General features: G+C 38.9%; 1 protein-coding gene across 1 annotated transcript; it reads left to right on the forward strand.

Annotated features, from left to right (window-relative positions):
- On the forward strand, positions 1–20,774 carry scinlb (scinderin like b). The gene is made up of 17 exons (XM_014968512.2): positions 1–157; positions 4,354–4,541; positions 5,822–5,976; positions 9,365–9,526; positions 11,697–11,846; positions 12,212–12,301; positions 12,447–12,579; positions 13,551–13,639; positions 13,724–13,939; positions 15,089–15,222; positions 15,309–15,399; positions 16,614–16,784; positions 16,859–17,033; positions 18,996–19,111; positions 19,252–19,329; positions 19,480–19,540; positions 20,129–20,774. Exons 2-17 carry the CDS (start codon positions 4,361–4,363, stop codon positions 20,287–20,289), a joined length of 2,163 nt encoding a protein of 720 aa, XP_014823998.2. The 5' UTR covers positions 1–157; positions 4,354–4,360; the 3' UTR covers positions 20,290–20,774.
- Positions 20,775–21,285: the final 511 nt, after the last annotated feature.

The raw sequence follows: 21,285 nt of genomic DNA on the forward strand, positions 1-21,285 counted from the left end.
CCTCCTCCTCCTCTCTGTCTCTCTTTCTCTCTTTTTTTTTAACTTCACAGTAAAACACAAAGACCGTCCTCAGACGCCCCACTCCTTCATCTCCAACCTCCAGCGGCACTTCTGCTCCTCTGTCTGCCTCTGCTTGTGTGATTCATCCTAAAAAACTGTGAGTGCGCCGTTTGCTTTGGGTTCTGAACACTCGGTTCAGTTTTTGTTACAGAATGATTATGATGATTACTTCCAGAGTTCTGACTTTTTCCTGATCATCTGCTGCTTCCTTTGGGCTCTTGTGTGAGTGTGTCTGTGTTTTATGGGAGTCTGGGATTGCTGGGACGATCGCAGTGTGAGAGCAGAAGGAGGGAGGAGACGTTGGGGTCAGTAGTTATTGGTGCATATCTTGGTGTTGTCTTTGATTGGTAGTATACGTAGTAAAAGAAATAGAGTGCAAAATACAGTTAAAGTGGGCAAAGATCTTGAATCTATGATACTCGGGGAAAAAAGAAAAGAAAATTGCAGTGGAAACTGGAGTCTGATTTCATTTTTATTCTAATCAAAAGCATATTTCATATTAAAAATAATAAACTAAGTCTGAGATTAAGAATAAATGAGTAAGTTTCATGCATGCTCTTAGCTCCATGGCCCCTCAGTGTTACTGCAGTGACTCTGTTAATAAAGTGCATTAGTCCGCTGCAGTGGAGACAGCGGGATGGCTGATCGATCAGCGGAGCTCTTACAGGAAGTCCGCTTTCCTCCCTGAAACCTGAGCTGGACGAGCTGACACTCAGCTGAGCAGCTCCTCTGTAATAATCCTAGTCCTTAAGGTTTTGACGTGTGTTTTCCTGATCAGCTTGGCTCACATCATGCAGCCCTGCATGCTGAAGCAGACGGAGTCAGGCTCTCTGCAGCTGTAATCCCGCAGACGTGTAATCTGGTTCATGTGTAATCACGGAAAAGTATAATCTCTGAGAAGTGAGCGCCGACACTCACTTTTCAGTTTTTATTTATTAAGAGTCCCAGACTTAGTAATGCTTAACAGAGCCGGCCAGATGAATATGCATGCAACTAAGCCCCTACAGGAAGCCTCCACGCCACCGGAGGGCGTCCGAGATCTCCTGAATGACACAGGAAAAATCTCAGGATTTTTTTTTCCTGTGATGTTTTTCAAAATGGAGATGTAAAGCAATTTTAAAAGATTTATTCATTGAAATTTAAAATGTAAAATTAAGAACTGACATGGTCTGCATGTGAATGCAACATTTGAAATGATATAATTTGATGGTTTAGTTTTAAATAAGCCTTTATTTGATTCTAATTCTGCTTCTGTGAATTAATCTTTTCTTATTTGTACCCGAGGTTTATGTTTCATACCCACTTTGTTTGCAAAGCAATCTCAACAAGTAATGGACTATTTTCACTTTAACACGTCCAGATTCTGCAACACTCTACTTATAATAAATAATATCTGACAGGATGAACTAGTCAACTCAAGAAATGTATTCTTGACTCATTGTTGTCTTAAATGTTCATCAATCTGTGGGCCCCACAAATTAAATTCTACCGGGCCCCATTTAGTCTGATGGTAAGAGCTGCCTAAAAACTGATGTGACTTTAAAAGGTCGGCCAGTCTCGTCACCATGGCTACAAGGTGATTATCCTGTTTGTTTGAGCATCGTTACTGATTATGTATCTGGTGATAGCTTTATAGATGTGGATTTATCAGCATTATAGCTTACGGCCCGGAATCAAAACAGGAAGAGTTACTTTTTACACTTTCAGGTGTTTATTTAATTACACTTTACAAAATATTTAATTCACAAGCTAAATATGTAGTTTGTAAATTAAAAAAATTAGTAAAAAAAAAAAAAAAAACAAGTAAATATTTAGTTTGCAAATTAAAAGTTTCATATTGAGCTCGAAATTAAGTATTTAGTTTGTTAGCAATATTTCATTCCAAACTAAATATTTATTTTCCAAACTAATATTTAAGTTCAATATTTAAGTTTGGACTTAAACATTTAGCTTTCTAATTAAATATTTGTTTAGTAAACTAAATGTTTAAATTGGAGATAAATATAGTGAACTACATATTCATGATGTGAATTAAATATTTAGTTTGGTGAAAATATGACTTTGAATTTTGAACACCTATTTTTTCTGTGACAGGCTAAATCAACCAAATATTGCAGTTCACTTTTTACTGTGTAACTTTACAGTCACAATAAATTCATAACTTTTAGTGATGCAACCGATCACAGGGTGAAATAATTTTCCAACAAATTACATTAATGAACTTCAGCAGTAAGAATTAGATGCACCTGTTTTAAATAAATGCACATCTCTTTGGAGGGCATCTTTTGTCACTATTCATTTATCATTTTTCAAAGCCTGTAGGTGTGGCCTGTGCTAGTTCAGCTCCGCAGTAAGTGACCACATTGGACACCTATAGCATTTTCACACAAATGCCATTGTCATGTGTTTTCCTCAAAAAGCCACAACATCCTCAAATGTGAACAAAGTGTAGGGCTAATGGCGCCATGGGCAAGATACAACAAATCAAGTTTCTCTTCCAGGTTGACGGACTCTAATGTGTGCAGCTCACTTCTGCACGCTAATGTTTTTATTATGAATTGTTCATAATACCTGACTGATGCTTTTGCTCATTATTAGGGATGGACTGATCCATTTTTTTCACTTCCAATTCTGATACCAATACTTGAGGATTAATATCGGCCGATACCGATACGATACAGAAAAACAGCTGAATTGAAATGTTTATTTTTTTAAACACAGACATAAATATATTGAATTACAGATTTATCTGACAAAGCTGCATCAGTACAGAATACTTAAGAACACCAGTAGCTTTACAATCTTGGTCAAACATGTAAAAACAACTTTCATTTGTTCAGTCGGTGCAATTAGGAGTAAAAGAACAACTGTAAAAAAATAATACAGAAACTGTAACTGACAAAAACAATAAGTTGGCTATTTTGGTCAAATGTGAAAAATAAAGTGCAACAAACCTTCTAAATCAGGGGTCCCCAAGCTACGGACCGGCCCGCCTCCTCACTTGGTCCGGCCCCCTGAACAATACCAGAGAGCATTCAGTGTTTTTTTTCATATATATGTGGATTTTTCTTCAACCACCAGGGGGGCTCTTGAGCAGATATGAAACTTATCATATCATGGTAACAGTTATTCTGGCCTCAAAAATAAGGATTTTTCTTCAACCACCAGGGGGGCTCTTGAGCAGATATGAAACTTAGTTTCCCTCAATGGAATATATACTAGTCAGTACCAGTCACCGTTTCGCTCACGGTTTTTTTCCATTTGCATTCTGGGTAAAAATGTATCTACAAACGCGAATATGTCGTCGGCAGTAATCCAGGCCCCCCCCCTCAACAAAAGTTTTCTAAGGTTTCTTTCTCGAAAAACTAAGACCTGCCCCCGAACAGAAAAGGGAACAGTTATGTGGCCCGCGCAGGAAAAAGTTTGGGGACCCCTGTTCTAAATGCTTCAGAAAGTACAATTAGGAATTCAAAATATAATAACTGTTACCATGAGGTATAACTCATGGTAACAGTTATTCTGGCCTCAAAAATAAACAATAGCATCAGTTTACTGGAATATAACAGATGACAAAGAAAAAGACAAAAACATATTAGATGTAAAATGTAAAATTTTGTGAAATTCAGTGTATTTGTTCACTGAATATGAATCTTAGTGTGGTGGGTCTGGTTGCCAGGCAGTGTCAGTGCAAATTTATTTTACCAAACAGGAGTGAGAAACGAGTTGTTCCTCCTCTTGCTCAGTTGACTTGATGGAATCAGTGGATAACCAGGGTGTGTTTGAGTCATGCATCATCCTGCACACGTTACGTCTGGCATGGAGAGACAAAGACGACGACAGACATGGGAGAAAAATATTTAAAGTTTAATTAAATATTATTATTTTTTCTAAAATGACCCAAGTTGCTCATTGGCTAATGCTCTTGATGCATCTATAGGCTTTAAGGCAGCAGTGGGGATAAGTGAAGTTCTCAGAACTGTCTTATCTAGTTTTGTAAGCCACCAAATACTCAAATAAGAAATAGATCACAAGTTAATAACTGATAACCACAGCAGGTTCCGCTCTCTCTGTTCTTCACTACATCCTCTGTTTATCAGCGCTGCTCAGGAAACATGTCATGATGCCGATGCTGTATATAGAACTTACTTGTCAATGTGTGCTTATGCTGGCTGCGTGTCTTCTGACTCTTTATCATCTGTCCTGCCTTTAGGTTCACAAACATCTATGTTCTGCAAATTCAGCTTGAACTTTAGTCTCTCCTGCATCTCCATGGTTTCCCATCTCTCCCCTCAGAGCCATTATGGTTTCCCACAAGGAGTTTCAAGACGCGGGGAAGGGTCCGGGGCTGCAGGTGTGGCGCATTGAGAACATGGACCTCAAACCCGTCCCCAAAGCGCTGCATGGCAGCTTCTACACCGGGGACGCCTACCTGCTGCTCTTCACCACCTCAGCACCGTCCTACAACATACACATGTGGCTAGGTGAGACTGAAACACACACATAAAACCCCAAGACGGCTGAGAGATCTCTTGCAGAACAAAATTTATTCTAAGTCTGCCCTGACCATAGATTTTATGATTTCACTATTCATTTTCTAAGGCACCGGGTTTATTTCTTGACATTGATGAACGAAATTATTCATAGCCATTTGAACATTTTCAAAATTTGTCTTCTAAAAGTTTCAAAGTGTTTTATTAGGAGTAATTAAAAGTGGAAGAAAAGACAAACAAGACAATGATCCTAAACATACAGCCAGAACTTCAAAGGAAAGGTTAAGATAAAGGCATATTAAATGTCAGAATGGCCCAGTCAAAGTCCAGACCTGAATCCATTTGGGATTTGGTGGCATGACGCTACCTTCTTAAATTAATGGCCCAAGTCATTTTTTTCCAGAAGTTATTTTTTTCTGTCCAAAAATGACATAGGCCAATATTCTGGGAAGGTGAGCATATCTGACAATTCCAAAGAACAATAGGCAGAATGTTTAATATTTGCGCTGCAGCAAAATGCAGTTCTGCAGATTCTGGGGGAATGAATACAAATGCACACCACACTTAAAATAAATTTAACACCATGGGATCTTTTCTTACTTTTACTTTACAGGAATGCACAACATTGCATTGGTCTATCACAGTTTTTATATATTGCAGTCTTTTTAATGTCAGCTTTTTAATGTCTCGCTATAGATAATTCTAAATTTCACTTCCTCCAAAGCTGATGCAATTATTGTGCATGCATGCAACACAGTGCTTACATGCAAAATAACCAAAACAAGACAAAATAGCAAGTTCCTTTTATTTTGAAATTGGAGGCTGAAACATCCTCTTCTGTATGGCAAGCTCAAAAATTCTGTCCTGAAAGTCAGAGCTGCTTGTGAAATTCCATTTGCATTTTCTCTTCTCTGTGGTTATCATGCCCCCCCCCCCACACACACACACACCGCAGCCAGTCAGGTTTAACTTCTCTGCACGTTCCGAACTAAAACCTGGAGTCAGTTGTTCCCTGAATGCTTCAGCTGCAAAACAAGAACAGGGACCCAAAAACAGAAACCGCTGTGTGTTATGCAGCAGGAAAATGTCTTTAAACCACAGAAATACAAATAAAGTCTGGTAAGGTGGAATAAAGCAATGTGTCATTCAGGATATGTGTGTTTGGTTAATGTGACTAAACCAACCTGAGAGCAGCTGTTTGCTCTGAAAGAAGCGCAGTCCTTCTGTAAATGCAGTGAAACACAGAGAGCTGCTGTCTCTGTCCTCTGCAGGCGACGAGTGCTCGCAGGATGAGAGTGGAGCGGCGGCCATCTTTGCCACGCAGCTGGATGACTTCCTGGGCGGTGGGCCGGTCCAGTACAGGGAGGTGCAGAACTACGAGTCCAACACCTTCCTGGGATACTTTAAGTCAGGAATCAAGTACCAGGTGAGCGTCGCTCTCTGACAGGACACAATGTTATCTGGTTTATATGTATTTTAACCCGATAATATAAAACATGTTCATGTTCTTTTCAACATTATTTTCACCTTTCCTTTGTTTTTGATCCTTCCAGCTGTTAATCAAATACAATCAATAACTTTCTTCATTGCGTACCTTTTTACACTCATCCTTTATCAAAAAGATGAAACATTTCCTGTCAGGGAATAACACAAAATCCTGAAACAGTTGAATTAAACTCAAATATGTTGAGATGTAACCTTTATTAAAATAATTTCTTAATCCTGTATAATTGCTTCAAATAGCTGTTTTAGCTATTTTTCCTATATATGCATATCTTCACATTTGGAATTAATGTTGAAAACCTCACTTAGGGTTCATTTGCACTCTCTTAATCATTACAATTCCTGTTTCTCACAAACGTCCAGCAGAGGCAAAATCTCTGCCATCTTTTGTACAAATACAAATACATACCATACATTTCATCTTTTTATTTGTAAAACTATGCATAATTTTTCTTCCAATTATTTAACATGTGCTTCTTTGTGTTGGTCGATCACATAAAATCCCCATGAAGTTTGTGAATGTAATGTGATGATGTGTGAAAACAGTCAAGTTGTATATGAACTTGTCTACAAGGAAGCTGACAAGTGGCAGTTAGTTTTTACTTTTATCACACAATATAATGCATGTTTCAATGTTACGCACACTTCATAAAGCAACACTAATGTCACTTCAGGTGATTTATTGCCAATTAATGATTATCTACTAAAAGAATGGAACATTTTTAGCTTTATGCCTGTTTAACATCATGCATTTCTCTATGCAGATGATAGCGTTCAGTTCACGTCCCATCTTCCCGGCATCATGCAGATCATCAGTCACAAAACTTTATGTTCTATAAATAAAACAAAACTTTAGCACTGAGTTGAGGACTAAATGATGAAGTAAATCTCTTTTTTACTGCTTCTAATTAAAGTTTTACCAATTTAAATAAAAGGGAACTAAATTCACATACACTGAAAGTCAGAATGACTAATGGAATGAAGAAGAAGAAGAAGAAGAAGAAGAAGAAGAAGAAGAAGAAGAAGAAGAAGAAGAAGAAGAAGAAGAAGAACAAGAAGAAGAAGAAGAAGAAGAAGAAGAAGAATCTATGATCTGTTGACCTACACATAATTACCCTGTTTAATGATTGCTATGTCTTCTGAACTTTGGCACAGAGGAGGTTATGATTAGAAGTTCAGAGAACACGCCACACGTTCAGCTAAGAGCCACTTCAGCTTCAGGGTGTGTCTAATTTTGATTGGCTTTAACTCACCCAACCAGCTAGTTCAAAGGGGGACATCTGAAGCTCAAAGCCAAACCACTTTTACCAGCCATGTGTTTCTCACTTAGACACACATGCACACACAGTCATGTTTTCATGTCTTGCGGGAACTTTACATTGACCTCCCTTCATTTTCTACAGCATAACTCTAACCCTACTTCTAATTGACACATACTTAACTCCTAACCCAAAAACTGCATTTCCCCTCATGGGGACCAAGAAAATGTCCCCACAAGGAGCAGTGGTCCCCACAACCTCACATTGTAGACATAAATAGGTTTCCATAAGGATATAAAAACCTCGTTCACACACAGACACACGCACACACCTACACACAGAGAGAAACAAACCACGCCTACAAGCTTGGCTTTAGCTGAATGCACTTAGCTCAAATTCTTGTTTACTACTTTATTTGGAGGTTGGAAACTCTGCGCTGCACATGTTGGTCCAGACGCTCTTTCACAGTGAAGCAACAGAACCAAACATCATCAGGTTTTCCAGGGCTGGCAACTCCATTGTTGGGAAACAACAGGGGCTGAATTGTTACCGCGGAAACTTTTAACAACCACGCAGCGGGAAGAACAGCATAAATCTGGTGTTCATTTGGAGGTCCAAACAGTGAATTCCTCTGAATTTAGTGATCCGTCTCTGGTTGAAGGTCTGACTCATGCTGGAGAAAGCTCCACTGAACCAGCAACTGAACTACATGCTTCCCTTTCTTGTCCTCCTGAAATGACAGCTTTAGTTTCCATCAAACTCCTCTGTCAAAGAAGTCACACTGCTCCTCTCCAACACATCCCATCAGGAGCTCCTTTACATGTTTACTAAAAACTGGTTTTGCTATGCTACAAAACTAACTAACAAGTAACTTTTCAGCTACATGTAGGAGCTCAATCATTTCTTAACATAGATTTTTAAAAAATGCCAATTCCAGATTATTTCACTTCAGAATTTTTCCCCATGTTATAAGTTAATTTATCTGCTTCGTGTGCAGCTATACCAACTTTGTATTGTTTCACATGCATAGTTTAATGTTTTTCAATAAAATAAAAAAAAAAAACTGGATCACTGAAGGTGTATTGTGACCTTACAATACCTGACAGTGTCAGTTATTTAAAAATAAAATTAGAATTGGCAAAAATCAGAATCGGCAGATCAGTGATCAGCCAGAAAACTGCAGTTGGTGCAGTTTATAGTATATTACTGTCTTTTTTTTTTATCTGAAACAGATATTCTGTCATTTTTCTTCAGTTTCAGAAAATCTTCAACCTTGTTGAACATTTCCATTAATTAGATGGAGATATTGTCACAGGCATGTAGAGAGAGATCAGAGTAAAAAAATGGATAAAATCCAGCTTTGAATTTAGTTACATTTATTCTGTAGGATATAAAAAAGTCCTATGTTAATGAAATGCAGCCAGAGAAAACAATGTGACCAGGAAGCTTAAATATACTGAGGAGGGAGTGGATATAACAGAGGAGCGAAGCAGGTGAGGGAAAGTGAAGGAATGACGAACAGCTGGGACAAGGAGCAGGATGGTCGTCTGAGAGCGAGGTAAAGAAGAAAAACAGAGACAAAACACAAACTGAACTAACACAAGGAATAAACTAAAATGACCAAATATAAGAAAACAAACGACAGAGAAATGATCAAAACAGAAAATACCTGATTCTAAAAGTCCAAACATCTGCAGATCAGAACCGTGTGACTGAGTGTAAAGTGCTCTGAATGGTCGATGTGGCTCCTGTTCTAATAAATCGTTTATTTATTCAATCATTTTTAATCAAGTGTGCTCAAAGGTTGAAATTTTCTGTTCTGTGCTTGAGAATGAAATAATCCATGATATTTGCTTGATGATTTTGATAATTACATTTGATAAAACTGTAAATTTATGTCTTCTTTGAACTGCCTCGTTGCTGAAGTTAACTCTACAAACAAACTTGATTTAACTTGAAGGAATTCTCTTTCCACCGCAAAGTACATGTTTCCTGGAACGTGTGATGAGTTTGGAATGCTCTCCAACATTAAGCTGTGACTTTCTTCTGCAGAAAGGCGGCGTGGCTTCAGGCTTCAAGCACGTGGTGACCAATGACATGAACGTGAAGCGCCTGCTGCACGTAAAGGGCCGCAGAGCCATCAGAGCAACTGAAGTAGAAATGTCCTGGTCCAGCTTCAACAAGGGAGACTGCTTCATCATCGACCTGGGAAAGGTGAGAGTCCTTATGATGCCTCTGAATGTCCAGCCAGATATGATAACTTCTTAATAGTTCAGGTAAAAGGTTTTATGACTATCATTTTAATTCTACTGGTGGTGTTTTATAAATTTAAAGTGAAAGTGAAGGGCCTTAGAGATTTTTTATATCCATCCCCTGACTTAGACCTTTTCTGTGATTAGTTGGAGTGTTGTTTAGTCTTTATGGTAACCAGGGATCCAGAGGAATCAGTGAATGGACCTTCCATACTCAAGTGTCTTTGAGACACACAATGCACTCAGGTGATCTCCATTCACTCATTGTGAGACGACTAGCACTAGTTTGCTGGACCTCTGTTGAATGAGGTCAATCACTGTAAAGGTGAATGTATACTTATGCAATCACTTATTTTATGTTAAATATTTTTAATTGTCCTTATTTAGTAAAAATCTTTTTTCACTTTGATAATAGAGTATGTTTCGATCAATTATTTTGTAAATTCTTTTTTGTTTAACAATTTTGTCCAAAAAAAGCCAAAAAGCCATTTTTTTTATTATCACTGATCCAAGTTGGTGAAAACTTTTTATAGCAATTGTTAAGAGTAAAATGGGCTGTATATACATATATGTATGTATTTTTCTGACATTAGGTTATAAATATAACTGCTAGGCTCAGGACCAGGCCACTCCGAGCTTTTCTTTGAGGATCCGGAACCTATTTTTTCAGTGAGACGTTTCTCCACTGGCTTTCTTTCTTTGAATGTGTAGAAATGCTAAAAACCAGCCACTATCTTCCCTTAGACAGTTACTTTCTTTACTTTCTTTCTTGGAGGTAAAAAAAAGACTAAAAACACCCACTATCTGTCTTCTAGATAGCTACTTTCTTTACTTGAAGGTGAAAAAAGATTAAAAATAGCCATATCTAACTTTTAGATAGTGGGTATAAAGATACCTACTATCTATTCCAAAAAAAGAGTAAAAAGATAAACATTTTATAAAATTGCACAGTTTTTGAACCCTGTGTATTTTTATACCCAGGGATAGTGAGTATAAAAATACCCACTATCTACTCTTTAGATAATTATCCTTACTCCCTACTGGATTATATTAACCTTAGTTCACCAGCAGTCTATTTATTTCTGTCCCAGCACAAATAAATAAATAAAAAAACCAAACAAACAACAACAAAACCCAATTGAAACAGTCCTCACTGTTAAAGTTCTTATGGATCCGGTCAGTAGGCAGACTCCCCTCGTTTGACGTGGAGGTGGACTGAAAAGTCAAACTCCTCAGGCTAATGCTTCTGATCTCCCGTCTCCCTCGACCTCTCCAACTGTCCGGATCCTGTTTGTGTCGCCAAACTGTTGTGGAAATTTTTCTTTAACAAAGAGAGAGGAAAAACTGTTTTAAAGCCCAAAGAACCAGAGAAATAAGACATTCGTAATCAGAATTTATTCAAATGCTTTCCAGCGTTTGAAGCCTCTGCTCACTGAACACAGTCAGGAAAAAGAGCCTGGATCAGAACACAGCATACAGTTTTATAGGGAGGGTTTCACTCCAATCACATAGTTTGAGAATCTACTTGGTTACAGAACAGATTGGAAGCACACGTCTCTTCTTTCACTTGGGGAATCAAGCACGTCATGAGGGTGCAAGTAGAAACAATTTAACAACTTTATTGTAACACCAAGGCCATAGAAATGGCTTCAGAAGACTTTTTCATGAGCACGTGCATTACACAAGAGTCATTGTACTGCTATGCATTGTTTTACTTATAATCATGTGGTAATCGTAAAATTTTCCACTACAGGGGATAAACAGTTTTGCAACACACTGTATGTGGTGTTGAATAAATGTAATGTAATGTTTCAGTTGTTGATTTTTGTGTTTTTATGATGCACTTTGAACTGCTTCGTTGCTGAAATGTGCTACACAAATGAAATTTGATTGGATTATATAATTTTGAATTTGTGAAAAATTGGACCCTCAACTGTTTGGAAAGACAAGAAGACAGGAGCATCATCTGCAGCATCATTTATGACTTTAGGAGTCAAAGGCTTTCTCGGTGTAGAGTAACTGGCCTCCTAAAGTCATAAATGATGCTGCAGGTGATGCTCCTGTCTTCTTGTCTTTCCAAACAGTTGAGGGTTCAAACATCCTTTTCTTCTCTTTTTCTCCGTGTCCCGCAGGATGTGTACCAGTGGTGCGGCAGTGAGTGTAACCGTTTCGAGCGGCTCAAGGCCTCCCAGGTGGCCATCGACATCAGAGACAATGAGAGAAATGGCCGAGCCAAGGTGCACATGGTGGAGGAAGGAGGCGAGCCTTCTGAAATCATAGAGGTGAAACATTCTCACATTCCTCTTTTTTTCCCTGATGAACCACATCGAGTGTGAGCCTCAATCAGAATCATTCTGTGGAATTAATGTCGGTCGGCGTGGGAATGGGCGGACACAAAGATGCTCTTTGTCTCTGTGCCAGTTCTGTGCCATGGTGACATTGTAAACACTTCCTTTACATCGCAGAGGAATAATGAACCTGAATATGGGGCAGGGGGCAGTTTGAGATTGATCCTTTTTCTTAAGTTTAGTTTTGATCTGGCTGACGTTAGTGGGACCTCACATCAACCAATCAAATTGCTGCCATTCTGCTGGTTTACTGATGGAGACAAAATCACAGTGACTGACTCTTCAGCTTGTTTGTTCAGGCTTTAGGATCCAAACCCACCATTGCTCCCAGCACTCCGGATGATGACAAGGTGGACACCTCCAACAGGAAGAAGGGCGCCCTCTACATGGTAAATATTAAACTGTCTGTAATGTCTGTAAAGTCATGGGACCTCCTAAAACAAAGCTGTTTACTCTACTACAGTCTACAAACCACAGATTTCATGTTTGCTTATTCAAACCACTTTAATGTGACTGTGTGTTGTTGCTCTTCAGATCTCAGATGCCTCTGGCTCCATGAAGGTGACGGCTGTGGCTCAGTCCAGTCCCTTCAAACAGGCCATGTTGTCCCCTGAGGAGTGCTACATCCTGGACAATGGGGTGGACAGGAACATCTTTGTTTGGAAGGGTACTGAAAGTGTTCATGTCTTGATGATGTAGCAGAAAAATTATTAAAGCGACACTCATGGGACAAACAGAAAGATGAATGTAGCAAATTTTGTTTAATTTTATTTTCATTTACTTGGTAGGGACAATCCACATTAATTGGCATTTCTGTAAATGAGTGTGGTTGTGGATGGTGATTCTGTGGGAAGGAAGGATCTCTGGTAGCAGTCGGTCTCACACTGAATCTGAAGAAGCTTCTGACTGAAGACTGTTGCTGTATGACAGTTATAACTGTCATGACCAGGACGATATTTCACAGTAATATGTCCTGGTAGACACCATCAGTTGATAGGAAGCACTGCTAATCCACCTCATTTGCTTTTGCCGCTCTTCTTTAAGTCTCTGTCTGACTGGGAGACAATGGAGTCGGGGATATGATCCCTGTTTGTTATGATCGATGACAGAAATTATGTGAACTTCTTCCTTCTCTCTTTTCTCTTTGGTAAAGCTCTGCATCCAAGAAGACCCCTTTAGAACTCTTTCGGATTTGGGGTCAAAATTCACGTGTTTGAGTGTTGAGATGCTAATCAGCTGGCCGTGTTGCAAAATCTTTCTGCCACAGTTGTACGTCATAACAACTGTCCGAAAGTAATAATTAAGAACAAAAGTCCTGCCAGCTGCATTTAAAACCAGATGGGACAGTTGTCCAAACATGCAACACCTCAACCAAAAAAAAAATTATGAACAAAAGTCTATGAAAATAATAAATCACAACTAGCATAACGAAGATGCTACAATTCTAGAGCACAACTTAAAGTGATATTAAAAGTCCAAAATAATATGACAATGATGAGTGGAAAGTCATACATGAACAAAAACTATATTTTAGTATTTCTTGCTGTCGTTTTTTTTTTTTTTTTTTACGAAGCATTTAATTAAATTAGAATTGCACCACAATATAAACTGATGGCCTTCTCCTTTTAACTCTCACAGGTCCAAAGGCCAATGCTTCCGAGCGTAAAGCCGCCATGTCTGCAGGACAGCAGTTCATCAAAGACAAGGGGTACAGCAATAAAACACAGGTAAGGTCCCTGCATCCTTAACCAGTCTAAAAAGTCCCACAAAGTTTTGCTAAGCTAAAGCTAACAGTCAAGTTACACCTGCAGATCCAAGTCCTTCCTGCCGGAGCAGAAACGACCTTGTTCAAGCAGTTCTTCAGCGACTGGAGGGACAAGGATGAGACAACAGGACCCAGTAAGGCCTACGCTATCGGGCGCATCGCCAAAGTGGAACAAGTGCCTTTTGATGCCTCCACCTTGCACACAAACACAGTCATGGCTGCCCAGCACGGCATGGTGGATGACGGCAAAGGCAAGATCCAGGTAGGAGTGTGTTTCTGAAAGCAACCTGGCACAGAGAGTCGGGTCACCAGCCTGTGTGAAAAGCAGGGGTATGATAGTTTTTGGTTTTTCAGGATAGTTTAGTTTAATTTTGCTGTTACTTTTTGTTTGTCTAATGTCGTTAGTTTTATTAGTTTTTAGAGTGTGTTTTCTTGTTTTTATTAGCTATTATTAGTTACGCTGCTAAAGCACAAAATCTTAGCAAGTATTTTTGGTCAAGCTTCTGGTGAAAATGTCTTAGTACATGTGAATACATGTGGAATAAGACAAAACTAATTTACAAGTAACTTTTTAACAACTTGTCCCAGCTTGTTTTAAGTCAATAATTCCTTAACATTGATGAAAAAGTCAAATAATCTGCTCTATTGGCAGATTATTTGACTTATGACATCTGAAAAAAATGTGTTATAAGTGAAATAATCTGCCTATGGAACTAGTCCTATAGCTACTTATAAGTTAGTTCAGTCTTATTTCAAATGTTCTAAAAATATTTATTCTAGAATCTAGAGAAAAATACTTAAAAGTTAACTATAAAAACCTTGTTGAAAAGTTACTTGTAAGTTAGTTTGTCTTTTTGCAGTGTAAATATTGTTTAGATTTAGCTTAGTTTTTTTATGTAGTAGTAGTAGTTTTAGTTTTTCATATTTTGGTTAATTATAAGGTGCAGAATTCAAAAATGTCAAAGTATTTTTATTGTGATTATGTATACATCAGTTGGGTAATAAATACTGAACAGAAGACTCCATTTTCACAAAATGTCTTTAATTACAGTTGAACAACCAACTGACTTGTGTTTTCTCTCAGGTTTTGCTGTCGTCATTTTGCGTACTAGTATGAGTTCTGCCAACAGCTCACATAAACTGCTTGTGTAGGCAAAAAATATCAGTTTCGCTTCAGTTTGAAATAGATCATTAAACACAAAACCAAAGGCTATTATTTCAATAATTTCTGTATGTTTTAGTAAGTTTTATAAATGCCCAACATAGTTCCAGTTAGTTTCCCCCCCATTGATTATTGTTTTTATTTATTTCTGTTAACAAAAGTGTTTCCTCAATTTCAGTTTTTGCTATTCTGTTTGTTCTCATTAACTATAATAACCTTAGTAAAAAAAAAAAATTCTCTGGTGTTCAGATCTGGCGAGTGGAAGGCGGGGAGAAGGTCCCGGTGGATCCTGCTACTCACGGCCACTTCTATGGCGGAGACTGTTACCTCATCCTCTACAGCTACAGACAGGGGAGCAGGGAGCAACACATCATCTACACCTGGTGAGGAACCAGAGCTCAGACACAGTTAGAAATGCTGGAGACGAGCTGAAGGAGAATCTCTCAGACTGTGTGTGTTCCTCCGTCAGGCAGGGGCTGAAATGCACGCAGGACGAACTGGCGGCTTCAGCGTTCCTCACAGTGAAGCTGGATGACTCAATGGGAGGATCCCCAGTTCAGGTTGGAACATGACACACAAAGACACCTCTTGGTTATGCAGACAAACAGAGCAAACTGGTATCTAGTTCAGAAAGTCATAGATCATAATAAACTACATTTACAAAGGGGCAGTGTGCGGCTCAAACAAAAATGTCACAGTTTGATGCACGCTGCCAGATTAAGCTAAGTTGCATCTGCAAGTCCCTTAACAGATACAAAATAGAAAAAACAGATTCTCTATTTTTCGAATGAAAAATTATTAAATTAATATTTTTTTTGAAAACTGAAATTTAATGAGACATTAAAAACTGAAAATATGAAATTTGCTTGATTTTTAATTTATTCAACCAACTTTAGGTACAACTTGACAAACAGTTACAACTTGATATGGATCACATAAAATAGAACTCTTGTGCCATGCTAATCTGAAAATCTATTCAACGTTATTCCATTTGATAACGCAAACAAAAATAACTACTGCAGATATCCAGCAGAGGGCAGTGTGACTTAATTTTTTAACAAACCCTATTTTCACAGTGACCTTTTAAAAGAACACCAAGGTATCAGAATTTAATTCCTTAGTGATTCGTTTTAAAGCTATGCTAAAATAAACCCTCTCTACTGAGTTTTTATGTCTTGACTCATTTGATGCAGGACTTGTTAGCTTCATTTAACAACAAGTTAATGAACAGTGAATTGCAGGCACGAGAAGAAAAATTTAAAATAAACAGAATATTGAGTTGAATGCCTTTGTCAAAGTGTTCATCGACATCTGCATACATGCAAATATGAACTGTGGGGAAACCTATCATGGTATATCATGGCTCTGTTGGTACCATGACATACTACTGAAATGACCCTCTGATCCAGTACATGACTGGTTTGAGTTTTAACTAAAGAATAGGGACTTCTTTGTACCAGTATGTGATTTTTCATCAGACAGAAATCATATGAGGGGTACCCCAAGGTTCCATCTTAGTGCCCCTCTTCTCTGCTCGGATTATAAGAAATAATGCATCAAGTTACCGATGCATGTAGTGGGAGTAGTGATGGACTCAGGTTTGAACCTTCAAAGTCACATAAAGACAGTTGCAAAGTCGGCCTCCTATCACCTGAAGAACATTTCCAATATGTGGCACTGCAATTACTGCAACTGTGAGCCAGTTGCAGTAACTGGAGAAGCTGCTGCCCTCTCCTTTGGATTAAATAAATAACTTAGTTCCACTTATCCACAGGTGAGAGTGACTCAGGGTCAAGAGCCTCCCCACCTGATGAGCATCTTCCAGGGCAAACCCATGATCATCCACAGCGGTGGAACTTCTCGTAAAGACGGGCAGTCACAGGCCGCTGCCACTCGTCTCTTTCACATCCGCCAGAGCTCATCCGGTGCCACACGGGCCGTGGAGGTGAGTTGGTGTGCAGGGATGACGATTTATGGTGTGTAGCACAGGTTCTAAGTTTTCTTTACTTCCTCTTTCAGGTCGAGGCTTCTGCTTCCAACCTGAACACCAATGATGTGTTTGTGCTGAAATCTCCGAATGGCCTGTTTGTGTGGCGAGGCGTAGGAGCCAGTGAGGAGGAGATGAACGCAGCCAAGCATGTTGTGGGCTTTTTGGGTGGCAGTCCCAGCAATGTGTCAGAGGGCAAGGAGCCAGGTGGGTCTCAAAGTCAACGCATGCAGAGAAAGATGTGGACGATTGAACAAGATTCTTACCAGCCGACCAGCTCTGGTTCCTTCGATGGACAACTGGCTATCAAAGTTATTATAGTTAACTAAAACTAATGAAATAACAAAAAACTGAAATTGAAAGAATATTTTCATTAACTGAGATAAACACGGCAATTAATGGGGAAAAGTAACTAACTGGAATTATATTATGCCTTTATAAAACTAAATATAGATATTTATTTTATTGATTGTCGTTGATGATTCTGTTTACTAGCCTTTCGAACTGATATGACATTGATTCTTTTTCGCTCTCACAAGCAGTTTACCTCATCTATGGGCTAATTACTTTACTCCATACTCCTCCTGGTGGCTACGCTACACTAGTCCACAAAAATTTGACAGCAAAAGTTGGGAGAAAACACTAGTCAGTTGGTTGTTCAACAATAATTTAATACATTTTTTGAAAATAGAGTCTTTTGTTCATTATTTACTACCCAATTGATGTAAACAAAATCACAGTACACAGTACAATACATTGTATAACATTTTTTATGCAATGTTTTGCGCTGCCTCTGGCCACAGTTTTTTTCAGCAGGCATTCAAAGTTTTCAGCTTTCATCTCCTGAATGGCCAATCTGTATTTCTTATATTTAAATACGTTAGTAACGTTATTGGCACACAGGTAGAGAAGGAGCTCGGAGACTGTTTAGCCAATCAGGACGCAGAACACAATGCACTGTGAAAAAAACTGCACAAAAAAATCCGCGAAGCAGCGAGACCACAAAAAGTGAACCGCGTTATAGTGAGGGATCACTGTAATTTATTGCACATATGCTTCAGGTCTGGTTTTGACTAGATACAGATGATTCATCTAGTCTCCAGAGCAAGAAGGCCGTGATTCATTTCCTGTCATGAATACCACCAAGTCATGAACGCCTAACCCTAATCCATTTTTTAATGGGTAGCGAGATGGGATCTGTCTTGGTGTGGAACACCAAAACCAAAAGACAACATGATTTCATTCTGAGTTTTATTATGTTGGGAATTGAGGCATGGGGCTAGGAGTGAAAGAAGGACTTAAAGGGGCAGCAACATGTAAAATCAACTTTTTTGAGCTTTAATTCCCTAATCACAAACATACCTGGAGTGTGGCTTTGATTCCTTCATGCATGTTTGAGAAATACCTCAATCTCCATGGCAGCCATTCAGTTGTACAAAACACTTGTTGGACTTAGCCCCGCCTTCGAGGCGCAGCTCCTCCTTAGAGGTGCAGTTTCCAAGCTTCCGCCTTACAGAGCAGCCTTCTCCGGCTTATATCCTTTAGACTAGCCCATAGCAATTCGCAAACACCTGGTGGAACTTCACATCTGCTGAGCTCATTATATGATCTACTTCTCAGTAAGTAACTTGCTAAAGGGTTAATAGAGGAGCAATGTTTTGATGACTTCCTGAAGGCAGAGTTTCAAAAAGAGCAAGAGTTTGTAAAGAGACAGAGGCCCAATTTCAAAGCTTTAAATTAGGACGTAAAATTTCTTTTAAGTCATATTCATATATATCTCATTTTTACAGCAGCAAAAGGTAACATAGTTATTTAATTGTGCTTTAAAATGGCACCATGTACCTCGAAAACACATAATACTCCCTTTTAACAAATATGCTGACATGACTGTCATGTATTTAGCAAGTGCAGTCACATTTGTCTTGTGCCAGACATCTGACCAGCAGTGCAGCAACAGGTGAGGATGGGGCAGCGCTGTGTTAGTCAGTGCTCCAGATGAGAAAGCTCTGGTCATTCCAGTGATTTTTTAAGTGTCTCACTGCCTGAGGACTTGAACTCATTGGACTAGCATAAAGAAAAATCACATACCTTCAAGCAAGTAGAGCGTTGGTTTCTCAGATGGAGCAAACTACTTTCATTTGACGGCTGTTGTTTTCTCTTCCTTTCCAGCTGATTTCTGGTCTGCTCTGGGTGGCAAAAAGGAGTACCAGACGTCAAAGAGCCTGCAGAGCACAGACAGACCTCCTCGTCTGTTCGGCTGCTCCAACAAAACCGGAAGACTTATTGTAAGTAGGAAACAACTTCCTTCATTTTTATCCATAGATGCTAAATATATATTAGTTAAAGACATTTTATCATTGAGCTATAATGCATTAGTAAAACCTGCATGCTGCCAATCTGAGTTTCTATTTGCACTGGTGCTCAGGTGGAAGAAGTGCCAGGAGACTTCACACAGTCAGACCTGGCCACTGACGATGTCATGATCCTGGATGCCTGGGATCAGGTAAGATCAGTTTTTTCACTCCTGAAATGTAATTTTAGCACATAAAGCTTCAGAGACGGTGCAGAGTCATGGTTTTGATTTGAGGATCGCACGTGGCTGTAGGCTGCCTGATTGAGCTGTTTACTTATTGTGTCTTTTTCCTCCCCGCAGCTCTTCCTTTGGGTTGGCAATGAGGCGAATGCAGAGGAAAGAAGCGGGGCTCCCAAAATAGGTTGGTTACATTAGAGCTGTAAACAAACACAGAGGGGATTCTCTTCTGTTAGGTGTTCTGAATGAACAGCTGGTGGTTCTTAAATGAAAAGTTAATGAAGATGATAAATGTATCATTTTTCAGTCATTTAGGCTCCCTAAAGAATTATCACAAAAGTTAAATTTCACGTCTAAGATGTGTGACAAAAATAGACGATTCTTTTAAAATTGCTGGAAATTTAAGTACAGTGGTTTTCAGATTTTTGTTTGAGAAAAGGTTGCTGTAAGATGTGCTGATTCCACTTATTTTACATCCGTCTTATGTTAGATCCATGTCCAGTAGGGAAGCCTAGACTCTCCCTAGCGTCACATTGTAGCTCCTCTTGCTAACTTCCAAGACATTCCGTGGACAGAATGGATATTCATACTGTGTTCGATTTGTCTTGGAAGTCGAAGTTCAGAGCTGAGCCTTGAGATAACATGCACGCTTGTATAAATAAACTGAATTTAATTAAGACTGAGCTGAAAACATAATTTTAAACGTCTAGTGTCTGCAGAGTAGAAGCTATAAAATAATGTTTTTTTTCTCTTTTCACCTCTCGTATTGCAGCCAAGGATTACGTGGACTCGGATCCGTCTGGTCGCAAAGGACTGCCCATCACCACCATCAAGCAGGGGGCAGAGCCTCCCACGTTCACTGGCTGGTTCCAGGCTTGGGATCCCAAGATGTGGGACAAGGATCCACTGGAGAGGATTCGGGCCCGTTTCTGAACACAGAACTCCAGCTTTGTCCTTTGCACTCCGACTCCTTACCTTTCAGCTCTCCATGTTGCAGTTTAATTCCTGCTTTATTCAAATACCTAAGTGCCAATAATAATGTTATCACAGTTATCAGGTTCGTTCAGTTTACAATCAGAGCTTGTTGCCTTTGTACAGCAAGGGATTATAATACCTACCAAGAACCTCAGGTAAAAAGTAAAACAAAATGAGAAAAACAAAAATAGCACATCCCCTCTGTTTCTGTGTCCTGCCGTCGTCAGTCGACAAACCCCCCATATCTGTTTGTGTCATGTTTAATTTGAAAAGATTGTACAGAACACACTCCAGTTACATCCTACATTTCTTTGTTGAATTTCCTGCTTGTGAATTTTGGGACCCACTGTGTAACATTTGTAAACGCTAAGTGTGTTCGTTCCCATTTTAAACAATCCTGAAATGTTTGCAAATGGCTTTTGAATAAAACTTTGTCGTTGGAACCTTTGGGTCTGTGAACATTTTAAAAGACGTGAAATTCAAATGTCACCCAAAAATCTGATTCTGCAACATCTGCCTAAAAAATAAATAAATAAAATCAGAAAGGAAGACAACATCTTGATCTACATCTGCACTGTCCTTTTGAAGGCAACCAGACTGCTCTTCTAATCTGGAACAAACTTCCAGAAACCTTTAAAGATGCTGAAACCCTGAATTCCTTTAAACCACAGGAAAAACCTATTTGTTTACACCTGCACTCAATTAATGTTAACTGAAACATTAATTTTAATCTGATGTTCCGTCTTTACTTTTATCATCCCACTCTGATGTAATGCTTTTTTTGTTTGTTGTTTCATATTTTCATCATGTAAAGCAATTTGAATAGTCTAGTTGCTGAAATGTAGAAACGTATTATACAAATTGCCTTCCCTTTATACTTATACCTCACTTACAACTTACAGCTCCTCAATGAGTATAATCTACAGAAAAAAGTTTATCCTAAAAAAAAACCTG

The sequence above is a fragment of the Poecilia mexicana genome, unplaced genomic scaffold (assembly GCF_051168715.1).
Source record: "Poecilia mexicana isolate PSO_F unplaced genomic scaffold, ASM5116871v1 scaffold_17, whole genome shotgun sequence".
In the NCBI taxonomy this organism is placed as follows: Eukaryota; Metazoa; Chordata; class Actinopteri; order Cyprinodontiformes; family Poeciliidae; genus Poecilia; species Poecilia mexicana.

Excerpts from the sequence above, each read along its gene's own strand:
- scinlb (XM_014968512.2), top strand. The coding sequence starts at position 4,361 with ATGGTTTCCCACAAGGAGTTTCAAGACGCGGGGAAGGGTCCGGGGCTG. Across the intron at positions 5,977-9,364 it reads AGTCAGGAATCAAGTACCAG|AAAGGCGGCGTGGCTTCAGG; the intron begins GTGAGCGTCGCT and ends TTTCTTCTGCAG. Across the intron at positions 12,580-13,550 it reads GAACATCTTTGTTTGGAAGG|GTCCAAAGGCCAATGCTTCC; the intron begins GTACTGAAAGTG and ends TAACTCTCACAG.